Below are 21,269 nucleotides of genomic sequence, written 5' to 3'. Positions count from 1 at the left end.
TTTGAATAATAATAATTGCCATTATTCGTCATCTTGTTTTTGGCATTGTGATTTACTGAGTGATTGGAATGTCCTTTTCATGAGGCTGCCTGTATGGTGTGGATTAAAGACTAAGATGGTGTGAAGTATCCATTTTACACCAACCTGCCAGTGATAAAATCGAGACTTCACACCACTTCAGTGCTAAACAGGAAACGTTGCTTTGCTGTGTTTGAAATGTAATATGCATTAATCCTGGAAATGGTGCAGGTTATCTGACATTTTATGAAATTGTTATCTGACATTTTTATGACATTTATGAAGTGTGAACAGGATTTCCTTTTTGAAAAAAACTGTACTTTTCAGGGTGAAAACAGTAACTCTTGGTGTCAAAATTTTAAGCAACCAGGGATGAGATACACTTATACACTTATACACGTACAATTTATTCAAGTTTAAGTACAATTTTGAGGTATTTTACTTGAGTGTTTTCATTTTCTGCTGCTTTAAACGTCCTCTTGACTACATTTATTTGATGCATTTATTAACTACTTTGCAGATTCAGATTATTCAGTGTTAATAGGCTATCAGTTGTGATGTGTAAACAATCTGACACAAAAATCACCAATACTGATAATCTGAAAATGCTGAATATCGACCCCCTACCCCTACTACTATCTACTACTATCTTATAGTAGTAACTACTTCTCCATTAGTGGTAAATTAGACTCTTTTCAATCTGAAAAATATGGCTGACCGAGCAACCGCAGCAGAGAAAGCTATTTATCATTTATTGTAATAAAAAAAAAGTGTGACAGTGTCCTCGGCCTAATGAAAACAGGTGATTATGTCTTCACTATTGTATATTTCCAACATTTTACTGCACTCTCTAAAAACAATTTTCTGTCTCATTGTTCAGTAAGCAGACCAATTAATTATGAGACTTGTTGTTTTGTTTGTTTGTTTGGGTTTTTTTTTGGTCATCTGGTGCCAGTTTTCAGCAGTGATGCAAGAGTGGCTGTAAGTTATCCTGGGTGTAGGGTCGCTCACTTTTTTAGGCTTTTTTCAAGTCTGTCTACATCTTTATAAGGAGCTAAACTAAGACTGGCCTCATGCTGTAGACAGGTCTGACACATCTTGCAAAAAAAGAAACAGACGCTGACTTTGTTCTTCATTTCTCCTCCTTCTGAAATAAGATGAAACCTAAAGGATTTCTGGGGGGACTTTGTGTTGCTGCAAAAGCAAAAGTAAAGAACCCTGCAGAAAAAGAAATGCAAGTACAGATGCTTCCTCATGAGAGGCAGCGCAGCCACTACCAAATCTGCATTCTATTATTGGCATGCTTGGGGTACTACCAGCGAGGTGAAAACCCATCTGTCTACCAGCAAGAGAAACCACAAAATTTAAATTTCCCGACTTTCTAGATCAGAATAGACTTGTCAGCCTTCCCCTCGAGAAAATAGTGAAAGAACGGGGCAAACCTGACTGCTTGAGTCAGCAATTTGAAGCCCATTCAGTGTTTGGATTCAATGATTTGTTTGATAGTCTGTTGCAATAATGTACAGTTTTTGTTTTGCTCCCTGTGCATAACTCAGAAACAGCTGAAATACTTAAGATAAGATGGGGTTAAAGTTTGATTGTTAGTATACGACTTTATGCTGATGATATAAATGATAAATGCTTAATGTTGTGCCTGAATGGTGGTGGAGGTAGAGACTGATGGTAAACCAGGATAAAACTCAAATAGTATGTTTCAAGATGCAATTAGATGCTAGATTTGACTTACATTTACATTGTAATAGTCATGATGCCCAGTGCCTTTTGTTAATACTGTTGATGTTTGGTACAAAACTAAATTACAAACATATTGTCTGATGAAAAACAAGCACATTGAAGAGCTTTATATCGAGAAGAATTAAGCCAAAAGTCAAAGATGTCATGGTGCACAGTTACATCTATGTACATTACCATAAGCTATAGTAACAGGCGACAGTTTACAGAAAAGACTGTTCTGTGATTTAGGTGAGACCAAAGATTGATTTAATGTTTTATTTACCAATATATGGTGATTTAAGGGCTATTTCTTATAATAAAATTAGTTACTGTGAATGGATGATTATAAGAAGCTGTGTTTTAAAGAAAGTGACATTTGTATGGCTGATTTTATTTGCAGAGTCCAAGTTTTTTGTTTGCAATGTAAGGTGAGATTTAATGTCTGACAAAATATTTCAGCAATGCAACGGCATTTTTGGTGTCTTATAAGTCAAGTTCAGCCGAGTACGTGTATGTGCGCGATACAAAAACTTGCTAACTAACTTACTTTTGAGACAGGCCTCTAAATAATAAGTAGTGATGGGAATTTCAGCTCTTCATAGGGAGCCCAGATCATTTGGCTCTGCTCAGCATAGAGAAGCAGCTCTTTCAGCTCCCAAATGGTACTTTCATCTAGTGCCACTTTTGGCCTCCATAATTTAGCCAAATCAAGCAATATTTTGACCTATGATGGGAATGTGTGCACAGGTAAAACCTACAACAGTCTCACCATGCCTGGGTCTTAATTCTACCAAAGTCAGACATATCTGAAACTTATTTAGCAAACATGTTCATCATCTGATTTTTCTCTTGGGTTCATATTAGTGCATGTGAGCCCCCTCCCTTCAGATCCACTGGACTTCCCTGGTTGTGTGTGATATGCCACTTTTGACATGGTCCACAAAAAGGTAACTTTATTCCGTTATCTCCTGTGTTGAGGGGATGCTTCCTCCGTGTGTGCTCTGCAACACCTGCTGCAGCTGAGAATGGCGTAGGTAGAGCGGGCGGGAAAGGGAGAGCAGAGGTGTAGCCGACACGCCGGTTTGTTTTAGTCTAACATGCTGGTGCTGATCTGTGGCTACTAGTGGTGCTCAATTTGGCATTTGGGGCCATTAAAAGAGCCGGTTCATAAAACAGGCTTGTTCACGACCAACACATCACTAACAGCAAGGACTTGAATTAAATTTTACAGTACCATCAAACAAGATGAAACCTGTGCGCGTTCCTCAGGGAGCCTGTTGAGGGCCTCCTGTGTTTGCAGTCAGGTGAAGCTAAAATGGTTCCTTTGAAGATCTCCTTTTTGTCATAATGTGTTTTTCAAAATAAACTTGTAGAAAATACATGTTCCTAGTCACTTGTATCAAACACAAATACTGAAATTCATCCACACCACATGTCTTTTCATGAAAAAATAAGTATAACTTAAAATCGTTTATGAGAAAACTCCAGACAGCTTAAATATTATTTTTGAAAACAAATCAACAATGATTGTCTCCTTTTCTTGTTGTCTTAAGCCAGTACACATAATTAAGACACTTGTTCTACATTTTATTTGCATTATATTTTCATTCTGAGGCACACCACAGCATTAGAGGAACTTCTGCACTCATGTTGAAACCGTTCTCCACATGCCCACACTTCCCTGGTTATTCCATGACCCACTTTTTTTTCATCCTTTGTTTAGTGCTTTAAGTGTTTTTCTGTGTATGTTATATAAAATATTTCAAAATGTTCCATTTTCAAGAGTAAAAGTCTTGCATGTCTTTAGTTTCCGGCTGGAAACAAATAAATCTCCTCAGTTAGTTTTTTTTCATTTGAAGGAAACTTTCAACCACATACTGTGCTGCTCCACTTAATGTCACACATCTTATTTCACTGTAACTGTCAGTTACAGTTCGTGTTAACAAGTAGGCTTCTTGACTCATAAGATACAGGAAAGCCTCTATACTTTAATGCTGCACAGACGGGATCTCTCAAGATTGAGACTGTAAGGTGTCAACCACAATTCTCCTGTACAGCAGAAAATGTCAAAAAGTGTGAAACGTGGTTATTATTTGTCTGAAACAAAAGTAAAACTTTGAGCCCTTATTTTGCTGATTGATACAAGGCAGCCCACTACACTATGACTAACATGGTTTGACAATATAGCTTTTGTACTGGAGTGACTAGGCCGAGACTAACACTGTCATGTTTCAGGGGATGACTCACTCAGTGGAGCCATCCACACCGCACACTTCCTCCAAATTGAAATAAATCTTCAACAATCAATATTTTTATGATAACCCTGGAAAAATGACCATGTGTATGTGAAAGGTGTCACTGGTTACCTCAGCCGCATTTTATGGTTTATGTAGGTTTGGTTTTTTGGTACATTTACTGTATTGTTCAGTCTTGCCACCCTCAACAACCTTATTTTCAGCAGATGATGTGTATGTATATTGATATCGATAGTAATATAGTTTGATGACATGTTAGCCATGTCATCTTTATGAGGACATATGTCACTGTTGCGTTTACAGCTTGCTGCACCAAAAGATCCATTCATGCAGGATTGTATTTGATATTTTTTCTCTCTACTGTTACTCAGAGTCTTATTGTTTAAAGGTGCCGCAACCACATGGGGCTTATTAGTCACGATGAGATATTGCAAATGTGACTTGCAATTTCAATAAAACATGGAGTTACACTCAAATTTTACCTCCATTAAAGGGAAGCAAAAAGATGCACCCTGAAAGCAGCCACATCACACTGCTGACCAGTTGCAGAAAGTGCATTGAATGACATTTTGAAAAGTTCCTGTCTACTACCTAGAAAGCATATAATCAGCTTTCTCAGAAGCGGTCAGACACAGTTCAGATGCTGCTGTTGAGTATCTCCATTAAGCGGTGTTATAAGTTCCCAAAAGTCATACATACTAAAAGTAAAACTGAAGATAATGTTTGAAAATATTACTTTGGTAAACATGAAAGTCACCCATACGAATAGTACTTGAGTAAAAGTATTCGATATGAAGTGTACTTACGGTAAGTATCAAAAGTTCAAGGAAGAGTAAATTAGACTTATGTACTATATACATACAATGTACGATTCATCAATCAACTATCAGTCTGCCGATTATCTGACTCGATATTCAGCATCTTTCTGACTATAACAATCAGTATTTTTTTTTCTTATCCAATTGCAGATAAAATAAATCAGTTTACAAATGTGCTACCTCGGCTCTGAGGTGGCATGCATCTAAAGCAACTTTGTCGCAGGCAATGTTTGTGGGATTAAGACTAAAACACAAGAAACACAAGATCATAATGTTTATTCCTGTTCAGTATTCAGCTCCTCTGAGTAGATTACGGCTAGTTGCTGCCATCTACAGGGCATCTCTGCACAGACAGATGATAATGTTGTGCAGAGTGCCCTCTTCTGCTGGAGGAAGAGAATCACAAATATCTCAAGTGTGATGAAGTGGGAGGCCTTTTATACAAATCTCTCAAAACGTCTGCCTCACAGATGTGTTGTCTTTGGAGACTCTGCAACAAATTACCAACTGAAGTGTGTCTCTGTAGAGTAAAGATACAATTTCTTCATGGCTATAATAATCCACAATGTTAGACAGACACACCTTTGTTCTTCTAGACAGTACTTTTGAGGACCCTCAGTGACCTAATACATTCTTTTTGTAATTCAGAGATAAAAAAACAGATTAAACCGGAAAAAATACAGAAGACATGGCCTTTGTGTCCAAATGGGGAGCAACCGTACAAAACCACACACATGCATATACATTGTCGTAACACCCACTCTTCTATGTCCTATGTGATTACAGAGGTTTATGTCATTGATGATTAAAAACAGGACACAGAAACAAACTCAGATTAGCTTTTTATTGTCATTTCTGCGCCACAAAAAACAACAACGAAGAAAAGTCGTAGTAACTACGTGGTGACTGGAAGAACTGTTCCAACTTGATTCTCTATAAATTTAGGTTATACTAGCTTTGTAACAATAGAATAATTTGTTAGAATTAACAATAGAAAAAAAGCTCAGGGAGGCGAGTTGTGTGCATAGCTTATAACCAACCTCTAGACAAAACAACATAAAAAGAATAGAGAACAAAAATATATAAATAGATGCTTTAAAAGAATACTAAAGGCTGTGGTGATGTCAGACTATAAGAACAGTGGTTCATCCCCAAAATGTGAGAATAATGCGATTAATAAACATACAGCTGCAAAATACAAACAGGGTGGGTAGTGTAAAGTGATTCAACTTATATAATGAGCTGGATTCAACCAACGTAGTGTGATGATAAAAACTGGAGCTTCACTGGAAAAATGAGTTTACTCATGAGGAGTCTTAAAAGCAGATTCTGATTGTAAATGTGGGAAAACGTTCTGTCAAAAGGAACATTTTATTTGTTCCTTGAACAAATACAATTTCAAATCGAATATGCTTTAGTTGTGGGCTGACAAGATGTCTACTGACTATTTTTGACCATTTTCTGACAATTTATAGTCTAAATGATTAATTTATCAAACAATTAGTCAAGCAAATTATCACCAGATTAAATCGACTCGGAAAAGTTGGAGCCTTTAGGCTTAATGTTTCTGGGGCAACCTTGAAACAAAACATCTATATGTCATATAGCCGAAATCAAAAGATTAGTGAAATTAATGACCTGCATTTGAAGGGTGCATGATTTCTCAAACTGACAGCTTTTTTCACCTTTTTTACAACCAGAAAAATATGATTTAAAGACTCTGTTTAAGAGAACATCTTGTTCCATCTTGAAGTGGACGAGTTTGCAGAGTTCAAACTCCGAAACACAAAACTAGCTTCTTAAACTAACAAAAACAAGCGTCAACCAGCCAGCTGGTTGCCAACATAACAATTCCTGTGTTTCGGTGTTTGTCAGAGCTGCAGAAACTCGTCCTTTTTTCCACCTCTTTGGTGTTCGTTCATCTGATGACAGCTGTAAACAACCCGGCCTAACTCCAAGTAAACATCCGTGTGAACACCAAAAGGCATGGACGCCGTTGCTCCACCAGGGGGCAACAAAGACTTTTACAGTCGTAGCCACAGCAGAAACCCCTCTTCAACTTGACACCGTAAAAGTAGAACAGTTTGTACCACAGAACACGTGTTTTCAGCTGACCTCACATTTCGTTTTGACCTCTGATGGCTGAGGAGAGAGGAGAACTCAATTTTATAAAATGAATCCCTAGTGGAGATGAAGCAACAGTGCAACAGTAGTTTACATGCAGTGAGCATACAGTGGGATTTCCAAAATGGCTACACCTGCAAGTTACAACATGACTGACACTGAAAAAAAACAATAAAGAAACAAAAAGAAGAACAATTATTTCTCTCCTCACCATCACTAGCACTCTGTCATCACAGCTTTCATGGTGCTTTAGGGTCATTCAAGAGAAATTTCACAGGCACAAAGTGGTTTGACTCGGTTTCCCCGATCAACAGGGAACAGCAACAACTTCACTCACACAAAAAAACAAAAGCGATTCAGAGTTTCTGCATCTTCACAGCTGCTCAGTGGGAATCGATACACTTCAAGTTTAGGACTTTTTGTTCTGCATGAAAAGTTATTTTAGCATGTCCAATTTTAGAAGATTTAAATGTGGAAGCTTTTTCCTGATGAATCACATACAAGGAGTCTTGTTACCACTTCTGGAGCATCAAACATGTGGCTGATTCATTTTTATCAAATGGTGAAAGAAAAAACAACAGTACAGATATATTAAAAAATAATCTACTGAATCCACGTGTAACCGCTGCTGGACTTGTGCACAGTGAAGGGATTGTTGGTACATATAAACATCTCGTGCTGTAGGTGTTGGGGGCAACTTTTCTATAATTCATAAATCAAGTTTATTATAAATGTGTTACCAAAAGTGAAAATGACCATGAAAACCATTATCATCTATACATCCCCAGTTTGTCATGAAGTCCAGCTTGCAGTGCAGCTGATCCTCAGGAACTGCCTGTCACTGTCACAGTGCTAACAGCAGGTGGGAGTTTCTCACAGTCTGTAACTGGCTTTCATACAGTGTCATGAATCACACACACAAGATGTTCTCTGCAGAAAAGTAAAAAATGGTAATTTTGTCCAAAACTTTCAGCATAATCTGTCTTCAAGTCTGCAGAGTCCAGTCTTTATTTACTTATTTCTTGTTTTGGCACTTTTTCTGATGCATTCATTAAACTGGTGTGATATATGTGCAAGTTACTGTATGTCTTCAATTTGCTTAGAAAGGTGAAGTAGGTTGCCAAAAATAGGATACAGAAAGAAGTAGATCCGGTATAAAAATAATAAAGTGTAAAAATGAACTGTGTTAATAACGACGTTGGCTTATTGTTATTTTAGTGGCTGAGGTTGAGGAATTGAGACTATATGGATTATGCTGCAGTTTATCTTCAGCAGTGAAAGTTTATTCTAGACAGGCACTGAAGTAAGAATTATCACTGTCCCTGACAAGACCCGACTGATAGCATGCTCCAAGATAACACTGACTGTAACTGGCTGGCTGACACTGGCTGTGTCCCAGTTCCATATTAGATATTGATCTAAGCAGGTTCAAAGTGTATGGTGTGAACTGAAAGAGCTGCTCACAGCTGTAAAAAAAAGTTGTATACAGTATGTATTGAGTATGGAATTTGGGACACAGAGAGTATCAAGTGACGGCAGACTATCAGCTTTATCTCAGACATGAAAATGAGAACTTGAGTAAGTTTAACTCCGTGTTTCCTTCCTCTTACTTTGAATGTTTCCCACCTACTACCAGTAGAGTTAGCATAGAGCAGCAGTTATAATAGTAAACTGGGGACACATGGATGATTTTGGTTTCTGTATTGTTATCACTGAAAAAGGTCAAATCTATATATAGTGTCACTTCTTCCAATCTTGAAAATTGTGTTACTGAAACACAGAAGCAGGGAAACACACTACACGGCACTACACGGCTGAGAAACGTTTTGTGCTTTAGTGCTTTCACTCTGAATCGCTCTCAACATCACGAAAATCAGCTGAACGGAGCGCAGACACACAGACTGCCACAAATTTCACATAAAGTGCAAACTGACAAGGTTTTCCCCTCATGGCGTCAGACCGGCTGAAGCTCCAGGAAAACCGGCGAGACAGAAGACGGGACGATCCGCAGGTCGACACGTCGCCTCTCCTGCTGGTCTCGCTTTAATGGCTCTCAATCACCACAGGCTCGTACCCGCCTGCAGACACCCTGCAAAGATCCAAACATAAAGGGGAAAGAGTCAGAGAACTTAAAACAAGTTTTTCTATTAAATCATTTTTATGTATATCTGAATAAGCCAAATGTTTGCTTACTTTTGTCTAAAGCAAAGCAGCTGTACCAAGAGCTTACCTACCAAGAGTTGACTTCAATCCAAAACTATGTGCTCTGGACACATTTCATTCATTACTACAGGCTCAGCACCACAAACTGGGGTGACCTCTGAATTCAGAAATGTATCTATAACTACAACCCCAATCCGCAGAAGTGGAAGTGATTAAAGTAAAAGAGGAAGAGAGAGAGCAGCACGCAGACAGGGGAAACGAGTGGAGAAACATTAAGAGGAGGAAGTGATAAAGACACAGAAAGTGACAGGAAGTCAGAGTCAGGCCTCTCACCTGTTTCCAAGCCTGATGCCGCTGAGCGCAGTGGTTCCATCTCTGCTGACGAACAGACGCAGGTTGCTGTCTGAAAGCCAGACATACACAAACCCAGTTAGCAGCCGCTGACGAAAACCAGAAGGCATCAACACACAGACAATAAAAGGTGATGAAACACAGAGCTGAAAAACTGAAGGAGAGCTCGGTCCAAAGATGGAGCAGTTAGTTACAAACACTGTGTTCACCACTTTTGCAGTCATATTAACTGTCAAACCTTCACATGAAGAGATTCACTGCAAACAAATGAGACCACGTTGAAAAGGGATAGCCTGCATCACACACCAATGATATCATCACTGCTGCTGTTTCTCAAGGTTAGGACTTCATTTCCCATAAACCACTCCTTCCAACGTCTTCCTCAGCCAGAAACTCAAAAACAACACTGTGCCAATTATCTCTCCTCCAGGGCAGGTCAATGCAAATTACACATTTGTTCGCCAACATTGTGTAAACAAGCTGTCACTTTCTCTTTCATGTGACATTGTGCCAAGCAGCATGTTTTTGTTTATATCTTTCGTGTTGGAGACAACAATGGTGATCTTCTGTCCCTTTCTTTGACAGTTTTTTGGGAAAATAGCCACAGGACTTTGGGCGAACTTTGCTCTCATTAGCGTAAGTTCAAGTTTTCAACTGTTGTCTTTGAGTTGCAGGTCATACCCACAATGCATGCTGTAAATAGTTTTACCTTGATGGGGCTAGTGCACTGTCAGAGGTACTTGTCAGATGGTTGAATAGCTATAGAAACCCTTTCCCTCCACACCATCTGACCAATTATGTAACTTTAAAAATGGCAATCTTACATTTAAGCCCACTTCACACTGTGATTGGTCAGCTGTGTGGATGTGAGAAAAGAGCCAGGGTTTGAACTCTTCCCTCAGCTCTCCTTTATGTCATTCTTGATACAACTCTTTCTCTCACCTTTATTGAGAACGACTGAAAGCAACACTATGAATGTTTTTCAGGAGAACTGTCTAAATATGGAGATAATGGCACACATTTTCAAACAATATCAATACAACAACCTGATTTTTCTGGAGCTTTTTTGGTCTGGACATGGAGCTGCACTACTGATGGCAGATCACTATGTGTTATCATTCTACGCTCCCATTGTACCTTCAGTGTTGTTGATATCTGCAAAATTTTGGCTTTGGACAATTTTCTCCACGATGTCGTCAGCATCCATGCGAGTGTCGTTTACCCAAGAGGGGTGACTCTCCACGGAGTCCTGCTTCCTCCTGAAATACCATAAAAGAAGAAAACTGTAGTTGGGACATCAGACATTTCTATTTCTGTCTTATTATGTAAATCTGAAGCAGGATGAGTGTAAATCCAAGCAATTCTATGCCTCAGCATCTGTACCTGAGAGGCCTATTGGGGGGCAAGACAGGCCGAGGGGGTCGAGGGGGTCTTTCAGGACGTCCAGCGTCCTTGTCGCCCTCTGTGGGTGTGTCAGCAGTGAAGCCCAAACCCCCAGAAGTGCTGCTTCCTGTGGAGGTATTCCTGCGATGTGTGAGGTCGGACAGGCTGGAGGAGCAGGAGTGCTCAGTGCTGTAGCCTGCAGGATGGCGGGGATACAGGAGGGCATCAGAGATGTTAGAGATATCATAGGTTAGTGGAACCACTGTCTGTCACTTTGCTTAGATAAAAGCAGTGTAGAACAAAGGTGAAAAGTAATGAAGTGCACTCACTCTTTATCCTAACTGAAGTTATGCAATATAACTTTTAGCCCAAATTAAAAGCAGAAGCAGGAAGCCAAGTAAATAACCACTACAGAAGCGTGCATCAATTTTTTTCCTCATCAGCTCCATTATGACTGTCACTGTTGTCCGACATTAGTCAACCAAGCTGCAGCACAGAAAGCGGCTGGCCAAACTTTCTACAGCTATAATTGATTTATTCATTTATTTAGTTAACCTTTATTTAACCAGGAAGTGTCTTAAAAGAGATACATCATCTCTTTACAAGACAGACCACGCCAAAATGGAATATGCTTCAAAAATGCTGTTGGTGTGGACTGCTCTTCTGTCTGGCCCGACCTGAGACCAGTTTGCATTAGGAGAGGCTATCATGACCTGTTGCCCCTGACAACACAGTTCCCAGGGTCACAGGGTAACACAAACCCCTCCGCCACAACAAGGTGGTGCTTTTCAGAGGGGTATTACAGGTTACAATAGCCTGACCATAGTTTCCTGATCGGTTTCTTGAAAGGAACTGATATGTAACTTTAAATTCATAGTAAGTTACCTATAAAGGACTATGTAATATGGACTAATACACTATCAATTACTTGCTGCTGAAATCTAGAGAGTATTTCAGTCAGTTGACAGCCGGTCAGCTGAAAGTGCAAAAAATTCCTTGGGCAACAATACAAGTCAACAACAAATGAATGTTCAGATAAAATAACCAATGACAACCAAATAAATAGGCTATTTATTATTGGGATCTATCAGTTCTTACAAGGAAATTCCTCTGGAAATCAACTGCTTATAAACTTATCTGACCAAATTAAAATAGCTGTCTCTATTTTACCGATTGACGTTGTTGCCTTCTTTCCAGGAAACTTTCTACAAAATTATGAGGAAGTAACAGGACCCACAAAATAAAAACTTTATTTTAGAAAGATACTTTTCTGGAAAATATATATGTATATTTTTTTAATCACACCGGGGACTTAATGAAACAACTGCTGATGAATTTTGTACCTGAGATTTTGCTGTGCTGGCTGGCATAGCTGGAGTTGCGAGAGTGACCGGACTGGAAGACTTCTGCAGGGCTGGGCTGGTTCACTTCTGATTCTTCAAGGAGACCTGAAGGCACAACAACTGTTAGCAGCTCATATTTATTCAGTCGAAATTCATCTGCAGGATCAAACATCAATCAGTTTTTGTTTACTTTAACAGTAGAGCTGCAGAACCTCACTGATGGCAGCCATTTCTGACTCATAGGAGCTGTAATTTACAACCATTTACTGTAACTTCTTGTGAAGTCAAAGAGTTGGCAGGTTTCCACTCCGATCCAATCTATCAAAGTATCTGAACGTGTAAGCTAACTTTTGTTTGTACCAAGACCTTGAATGCTCTTGTGCACTCATAGCTCGTTACTGAGAGTTTGCACTTACTTCTTGGCTGTAAAAGGTGTTTTGGACAGATTCTTGAACCACATGCTCAAATGCTGTGAACAACCTTAGCCTTTCAAGTTGTTTTCCATATTGGAGCAAAACATGTTGGGTTTCATTTTTTAATTTTAATTCAAACTGAACAAATCCTTAACAATGCCAGCTAGTATTCCATGCGAGGAAAATCTTTTCTAAAAGGTTTTTTTTAGAACTTCTTCCAGGAAGTTTTGGCTCAGATTGAAACACATCTGGGTCGGGGCAGGTTGGGCCAAGACACAAAAGACTAGACTTCAGTCTCAAGACCACTTTATCTGATGTTTCATACTTAAGTTAACTTCTTGTCTTCTGAACGACATGTTTAAAGTTCTATAAGTTAGTTTGTTGGATGTTGAAGAGTTCGGTAGTTTACGTTATAAAGTCCAAGACAATTATGATGAATAAGGCGAATCAGACATCATTTGATATGTGCTCAGTCTAGACTCTGTCTCACATCTCTTTGGATCTGGCCTTTGGAAACAGGGCTGGGATTCAATACCATTTTATTGATTCTGAATCCAGACACAAATCTGCTGACCAATCCAAAAATCCTTTCAAAAACCCTCATCATATCCCTTCAGGTCGAGCTAATACTGAAAGACAAACATTCAAATACTCAGTAACAATTGCAGTTCCAGATGCAAAACGTTAAACTGGATATTTCTCCAGCTCTGAACCAGCTACAAAATATAACATGAGTTGTACCTGAGCTGATGATGGAGGGTCGAGGCTTGGCGACTCGGCCCAGAGAAACCCCTCCAGCCGGCCCGGGCTCGGCTGTTCCCTCCCCCTTACAGTCCAGCTGCAGGGTGTGTTCTCGTCCTGGGATTGAGATGGACTTTGCTGTGCTGGGAGGCCTGCAGGAAAAAAAAACACCACTTATCAGTCTGGAACAGATTAAATGAGCACAGAGCTGCAGTTCTGCTTAGCTTGGCACGCTCAGATAAGATTAATTTTTATTGACCGCGGGGAAAGCGAGTCACTGTGGCAACAAAGGACGGAGCACAATTATAAGTGTTTAAGAATCCGGTTAAAAGGTCAAAAATGTGCAGAAAACACCAAGACACCAATAAAAACCTGTGGATACACATAATGGAGAACCCCCTCAACAAACATGCCAAATTGTTTTGACCAACAAGTTCACATATTTCGGACAAACATAATTTTAAAAAACTTGGAGCACACTGGTGAGATGCATTATTTTCCCAAAGTCTCAGTAAACAGTGTATTTGTCAAACCCTTAGGAGTACTTTTATAGACATGCAATAACACAGATGTACTATGCTTTGCTTTTTGTAATTTGTATCACAAAATGGAAGGAATTCTCATTCTCATTCTCATTTCAGTCCAGAAATGCAGTGATTTAACTTAAACATAGCTAAAAAGGGAGTGGCAACATGGTAAAACACTGAAATGGAAACAAAGAATAGGGCAAAAATTATGACAAGTCTAACAATGTGAGGCTGTAAGTGTATAAAAACATCTGTGATCGATGTGTTAGCTTCATCATTTCACCTTGACAATTAGAAATGATCTCAATCTCACAATTTCAATTACTCACGTTTTAAAACACGGATCTCCAGACAGAAGGGTCATCCCGATGATCACCTTTAAAAAACATCAAAAGAAATTTTAATCCACAATATAAATGTCAGCATCAGCAAAATGTCTGTTTGACTGCCATGTCAAGAAGTGCTCTACAAAATAGGTTAATTCTGCTCCCCTTGTCTCTGATCTTACATCAACAAGATGATGAAATATTCTTCCATAATTAGAAATTACTGCCTTTTTCCTCTGCTGTGCATGTTCTTTCCCTTTCCTGTACACCTGACTGTATCCCTGCACAGCAGTTAATCAACATCCTGTATATCACAGCACTATTTCTGTCTTAATCACAGGGGGATAATCTAAACCTGAACTTCATCACAAACCAGTCCAGCCCAGTTCCAGAAATCACTGTCCTACATTTCTGTTAATGAGTTGTAACAACGAACATGTTTCGACTAAACAGCGTGTTGGCTGCTTAAGCGATGACTACAAATTAACTGGAGGAGCTGGGGGTAAATTCCCAGTAAGCTCACTGACGTATGAGTTACACACAGCAACACAACACAAAGTCTTCCAGACGAGATGACAAATCTACTTGTGACTGTCTTGGCTTTGTTTCACACAGAAGTTTGTGTTGATGATCTCTGGGGGGCGCTACATAACTCAACTCCTCAGTGAGTAAATCAGAACCTCCTTCACCCACAGAGACATTTCACTGCTTCAGCTGGGAGTGAAATCAACAACTTTGTATTCAGCTGTGATAAATAAATGTAAATATAAAAAAATATCTTTTTTTTATCAATATATAGATTAATCCTGTTGTTGTGAAAAATGTTTGAAGCCAGGATGTTATCTTCAAATTATTTTTTTCATTCAATCAATAGTCCAAAACCAAAATATATGTTTAGACTACAATCTGAAAAGATGAAGAGATGCAGCAAATCCTCGCAAATGACATTTTGTTTGTCATTTACAACAATTAATTGATTAATTCAGTAGATCAACTAATCAATTAATAGACTAATTATTGTATGGCAAGGTGATTTATATCAAAATACATCCTAATAGTTGCATCATAGGTGGCGTCTGTAAGGCACAGGTTAATGGTTTGGTTTAAAAAACGTTTCATCGTCTATGAATAAAACAAAACAAACAGAGGAGCAAGAGACAACACAAAGATAAGACTGCCTGCAATGAGACATGACATGTTTCTTCATGATAGTACATTGAATATCTTTGGGTTTTGGATTGGTCCGACAAAACAGCACATTTGTTGCTTTATCTGACATTTTTCACTGTCCTTTGACCTTTAATGAATGAGACAATTAATCAGTGAAATAATCTGCAGATTACTCAGTAATGAAAGCAATCATTAGTTGAAGCTCTTTTTACATTTACAGTTTTTCCTAATCTGTTTTCGTAACAAATTGTGCTTGACAACTCGATTTTTCATTACAGGATAACAAAGTTAAAATGACCTAAATTAATCGGCATGACATGTAACGCGACCATGTTCAGTGTAGCTGCTGAGGACACTGTTTAGTGTTTCAGAGCTCTGAGCTGCTTCTCCTACATAACACATATCCCAAACTGTCACTACATTGTTGTTTTAAAACAAAGATGCATTAAAAAGTAAAAAGGTTCAAAGGAAATTCAATCCCTCCTGGAAGCTGATTGAAGCGAGGCTGAAATAATAATTATTTCATCATCAATTAATCTTCATTCTCTATTGTTTTGACGATAGATAATGACTTGTAATTTTAGCTGTGTCAGACCACCAGTCCAAAACCCCAAATACTCAGTTTACTTTGACTTAAAAGCAGCTAATCTAAAAAAATAGTGACTGGAACTAGGGAATGCTCGACATTTTGCTACAATCCCAAAAAAAAAGTCGCTGATCAATTATCTCTACATCAACAAACTGATTAATCAATAACTCGTTTCAGCTCTAGATGGAACAACAGTACTAGTATATATTTTCGTTTGAACAAAAAAAAAAACACTTAAATGAAAAGTCCTTCACCAGTTCTGCATGACAAAGAGAAAAATGATCGTCCACCTTTCCACCCCGGCCACTTCTGACTTAATTTGTTGAGTGGAAGCAATCAATGAAAAGGTCGAATGTCAAAGGTCAAAGAGTTAATGATTAAGCTTGCTCCAGGCATTAGAACCTATAACATTTAGGACATTAAAATTCTTGTTTATACAATGAGACTTTTCAAATAAAAAATAGTCCCATATTAACCTCTCTTTATTCTTTATTTTAATGGTGTTAACATTAGCCAAGAAAAATAAAGGCATATTATACAAAATATGCACATAGATCACTTCTTCTTCTTCTTCCCATCAATTTGCCATTTTTTCCCCACGTATTTTTTCACACCCATGTCTCCTTGCCTTCAGTATGGAGTTGTCCTGCCGTGTGTTCTTGGTGTCGTATCCCTCCAGCAGACAGCAGCGCACAGTGGAGCCAGAACCCGCAAACTCCGCCATGTTGAGATCTGTGAAGCCCAGCTGAGGGCAACGAAGAGGAGACGAGTTAATTCTAGATTCACTAATGGAGGGGTTCACTGGCCTTTATTTTTGGCGTGTCTAGAACGGAGTGATTTCTGCAACACCCATCATTTAGCACAACAAGCGATTTCACATCGTCACAAGCTTCTGAAGTTTTAATGCATGACAGGGTGCAAAACCACACGTCAATCTTAACAGGCATCAAATCAGACTAAGAGTGAGTTTAGAGTGGCTTTGATGAAGGCAAAAAGCTCTTGCAGGTAGGTCTTTACACTACGGGGGGGTCTCCAATTGCAAGTTGCAATCCATTTATGGGATTGCAGTAGGGAATTTAGTATTGAGGTGATTTACAGCGGCTCTGACCAGGACTATGGCTCGAGAAGCAAGAAGTGGGAGAGGACAGAGAGGGAGTTGGGTTTCAGCACCAGCATTTATTTACACCAAACCAGACATGGTTCAACTCAAGACAAATCAAGAATGTTTAGGTGAGATTCATTTAGTTTATGCCCAGTTTGAATTCATGTATTAACACAATAAAAGGTTGTCTTGGTTCTGTAAAAGGGAGAAATTGAATTCAGACGGTGTACAGTTTAATTTTTTATTTTTATGAGAATTATTTGCCTATTTATTAGACTAAAAAAGCTGAAAGAGCTTGTGAAACGTAGCAAACTCATTACTCGCATCTTCCAGCTGAAACTTAGGGGGCTATACCATCGGACTATCGCCTCTTGGGGTACAAAGCAGTATTACAAGACAGGATGGACAAGGGCTACCAGGTTAGCGTGCTAACTTTAATGGACATCGATGCAACACAATACATTAATGTCTTTGACATAACTAATAACGTTCATTCTTTTAATGCGTGAATGTCTCTTAAACTTCTTGGCAATCAAGTGTATTGTTTGCTTCAGTGTCTAAAATAAGACCTACTGAGTTGAAGTTACGGGCACCATTATTCTTAGCACCTATAAAAGTCGTCTTGCTGTACAGTGAAACATTCCTGACCTATACCTGTGGAAACTGTCTTTGTCTGACTGCATTCATGATGTTATTTTAAATTAACTCTGCAGCACCCTCAAGCTAAAGGTTCCCATTCTTCTTTCTCCAGGTTTCCCTTTCTTCAGGAGCTTCTGTTTTCATAGGTGTGTAGTTAAGGAAGCCAACTTCTAAGGAGGGAAGCGGGATATATTTACCCAAAGGAAATCTAAATGGAGAATGGGTAAAAACAGAGGAAGCAGTTCCTGTCTGGCAACAACGACCATGGATCAACAAAAGTTTATCTTCATGAGGGGTTTGACCTTGTAATTTCTCTCATCAGGCATGACTCATTTGTCAGGAGCTCTTACAGTTACGGTTAGAAAGGTGTTGGCAGGACGTTTTGCAGATTCCAGGCAAACGTGAGTGTGAGGAGGTTTTGATTTATAGTCCCACCCTACTGGTGGCATGCTCGTCAAAGTGCTGTGAGAAATGCTAATATTTACACGAGATGGCATTATGGTTTACAGAGACTCACGCAAGCTCATCTGTAACTGTTTCTATGTGTTTATGTACGTGAGAGGTAAGGCAGCCGAGACGGAGACACAAGCTCTTACCTTCGTATATGCTTTTCCTCCTTTGAGTTCCTGCAGGGAAAACAGGAAGACAGTAATGAACCCAGTGATCCAACTGATCCAACTTTATATTACAGAGGCCTCCAATTACAGGGATGCAACGAGAGAGCTGAAATTACAGGCTGAGACCACACTCATGGTTCCTCAGAGCATGGCACCGAGGCGGCGCTGTACTGTCTGTACTGAAATATCCTCCCGCATGCATTTCTGTGAGAATTTCTCCAAACCTCTTTATACATTTTTGTGCGGTTAATCAAGTTTGTTAGTGGATGCAGTTCTGTAGGTCTGGGTATTGTTTAACAATTTTAATACCAAGACCAAAAATGATACTTATTTTTATTACCGTATGTGGAGGAATATGCGTTTCTACAAAACCCTTCCCCATAAGCATTGATTTGAAGATTTGCAGGTCATAAGACATCAACTTTAAACTCCACAGAGGGTAATTTTTAGGAGGATACGCTGCAGGTGACTGTGATGACCTCCAACAAGGAGGTCTTGTTTTCTCAGTCAGCCTCGCAATGGTAAAGAAAAGTGTGAAAAGATTACGTATCCGTACCAAAAGTTAATGGGGTCTGTTCTGGGCCGAGACCCATCTTCCAATTTTCTTTCTCACTTTCTTTTTTTGCGTTTTTCGACACTTTAGTTATTTTCTCAGGGTATAATGTATGGAAGCATCCATGCGTATTTTGGCGGCCGGTATCTATGATTGAGCACAAAGGGCACTGTGGGGCCTTGGCCGAGATGTGTGCTCAACTGAGTGCCGTTCTAGTTTAAAATGGAATTTCAGTGGCTACCGGAGAGACAACGGTCAGTCTTTGAGTACATTTTCCTTCAAATAAGAAAATAATGACAGCATACAAGTAAATGACAACATAACTGAATGTTCGGACTCAACAGGAGTGCAGTTTTCTATTTATTCAAATCCCATTTTTTTTAAGACACGTCATTGATCTAGTTAACTACAGACTTGAGGAGGACACTTCGAGAGTCGTACCTTTCTGACCGACACCCTGCAGACAGAAGGATCCAGGACTCCGGTGTGGGGGTTGGCGCTCATTTTAGACACAAAGGTAAACCTCTTCCTCCAGCGAACACAGTTCTCTTGAACCTCCTCTCTGTAAGGAAAAAAAAAAGCAGAAGCACATAAATCTCTGGAAAGAACAATTTAGTATTCTGCATTATGGTGCTTCTAATGAATTATTCATTTCGAAATTCCTTTCTATTTCTGCTTACTCCTCTCTTCCTCAGTTATAAACTCAGTTAATGATAACATGATTTAGCTTCCCATTTGCTGACGCAATAAAACTGACGATGACACTGAAACATATAAGGTAAAATGGAAGCAACCTAAATTATGTATTTATAGACACACCAGGACTAAAAAAGGATTCTTCCCTAAACTTTTCCTGACATTGAGGTCAAACCCAAATGTTCTCAACACTTGGCAATTTATAATTTCTATCCGCTATATTCTCTGACTCGAAACAACTATTTTTTTCCAGTTATGTCATTCCTTTCTCACAGCCTCATGACCAGTGGATCAGATTTATCAGAGCAACACTGGGGAAACATGTTGTGAGCAAGTTTTTCCGCAACTAACTGAATTACAGAGCTGATTCCCATGGCTTCTGACACTGATGACAGTTTTAGCTTAACTTAACTTAGCTCATCCTTCCAAGGATTTTGTAGGTAGATGCAGCGTTTTGGTTGAGGATAGTTACCTGCTGACATTTTGTCAACAAGACGGTGAAAACCATTGGTGGAATGACATTATCAATATGTAAACTGGTTTGTCTCTCAGGATTTTCCCTCCTGCTTAACTGACAAGTAAACCTGTCGAGGAAACAGTGTACAATGGTCAAGAGACTTCTGTGAAAACAAAGTTTGCCTTGACAGAAATGCCAGTGGAAAACCTCAGAGTATCCATACATCCTGGCTAACGGGTGGGAACACAGCAGTAGGTGTACAAACAGAACGGGTCACTGATCTGTTTGTTTCTGAAAACAAAAGCTGATGTGACTGGCACTCCAACAAATTCCAAAGAAATGTCCAGGAAACGCCGCAGCATGCAGAAAAAGAGGAGAATGTTGATTTGTGTGGTATGTACTGAGAAAGAGACTAATTTGTTTAACATAGCACTTTTGTTGCCAAAACAAGATTCCATTCAAAATCTGATTTTCTGCAGCTCTACATGTCATCTATAAAATAAGGCATCACTCTTGGTTAGCACTGGAACAATTGGTCATTTAAAGGTGCACTATGTTGTTTTGGGGAAGACATTTTAATAGGAAAGATCTTCATTGACTGTTTTTTTTATGTCTAAACAAACTGAATAAACAAACTGACTGTAAAGGACAACGCAATTTCATACTATCTTACTTTGTTTATATTTGGCGGACCCTGCCACCTTTCTAGCTTCACACAGTGTTCGGGGAAACTATTTTCCTCTGAGAACAGCTTGTTTATTCAGTTATGGGAAAAATAAATATTTCTTCTCCAAAACTACATAGTGCCCCTTTAATCTATTAGGGGGTTGACAGAAAAACAACCTCTAATGACTATTTTGATAACACTCATGAGTTTATTTTTCTAGAGAAAATGTCATATGCTCCATAAATACTCTCATAAATTCCAATTGTGAGTACTTCCAGCTTTTCTGTGTCTTATAACAAAGTTAACTCCATATTGGGTTTTTTTTGCATGTTTGGCTGAACTAAACAAAGTACAATGAGAAATTTGAAGCACAATATGGCCTGATCCTGAAACACATGCATCTACTGTTGTGGAAGTGATATCAAATGGCAAAATCCAACGCTTTAGGTCCCCACAGCCAGAATACCAAAGAACACTTCATGGAAATCCATCCAGTAGTTCTCGAGGCATTTCACTCAAAATCTCAAATCAACAGCGCCACACAGCTAGCTTGACTAAAAATATAATTTTCACTGTGAGCAGG

The 21,269-nt window shown here is 39.0% G+C and overlaps 1 protein-coding gene across 1 annotated transcript in view; it reads right to left on the bottom strand.

Moving 5' to 3' along the window:
• Nucleotides 1-5,655: 5,655 nt before the first annotated feature.
• Nucleotides 5,656-21,269, bottom strand: part of eeig1a (estrogen-induced osteoclastogenesis regulator 1a) — a 32,220-nt gene continuing 16,606 nt past the window's right edge. The window contains exons 3-12 of the mRNA XM_073466300.1: nucleotides 19,308-19,428; nucleotides 18,293-18,322; nucleotides 16,584-16,700; nucleotides 14,200-14,246; nucleotides 13,344-13,495; nucleotides 12,190-12,294; nucleotides 10,847-11,042; nucleotides 10,601-10,722; nucleotides 9,446-9,515; nucleotides 5,656-9,038 (exon numbers count right to left, since the gene is read on the bottom strand). Coding sequence (XP_073322401.1) covers nucleotides 8,993-9,038; nucleotides 9,446-9,515; nucleotides 10,601-10,722; nucleotides 10,847-11,042; nucleotides 12,190-12,294; nucleotides 13,344-13,495; nucleotides 14,200-14,246; nucleotides 16,584-16,700; nucleotides 18,293-18,322; nucleotides 19,308-19,428 — 1,006 coding nt within the window. The 3' untranslated portion in view covers nucleotides 5,656-8,992. The remainder of the gene's footprint in view (nucleotides 9,039-9,445; nucleotides 9,516-10,600; nucleotides 10,723-10,846; nucleotides 11,043-12,189; nucleotides 12,295-13,343; nucleotides 13,496-14,199; nucleotides 14,247-16,583; nucleotides 16,701-18,292; nucleotides 18,323-19,307; nucleotides 19,429-21,269) is intronic.

Source organism: Pagrus major, chromosome 5, assembly GCF_040436345.1.
Source record: "Pagrus major chromosome 5, Pma_NU_1.0".
Classification (NCBI taxonomy): domain Eukaryota; kingdom Metazoa; phylum Chordata; class Actinopteri; order Spariformes; family Sparidae; genus Pagrus; species Pagrus major.
The sequence above is the reverse complement of the archived record's forward strand: the minus strand, read 5'-3'. Positions and strand labels throughout refer to the sequence as shown.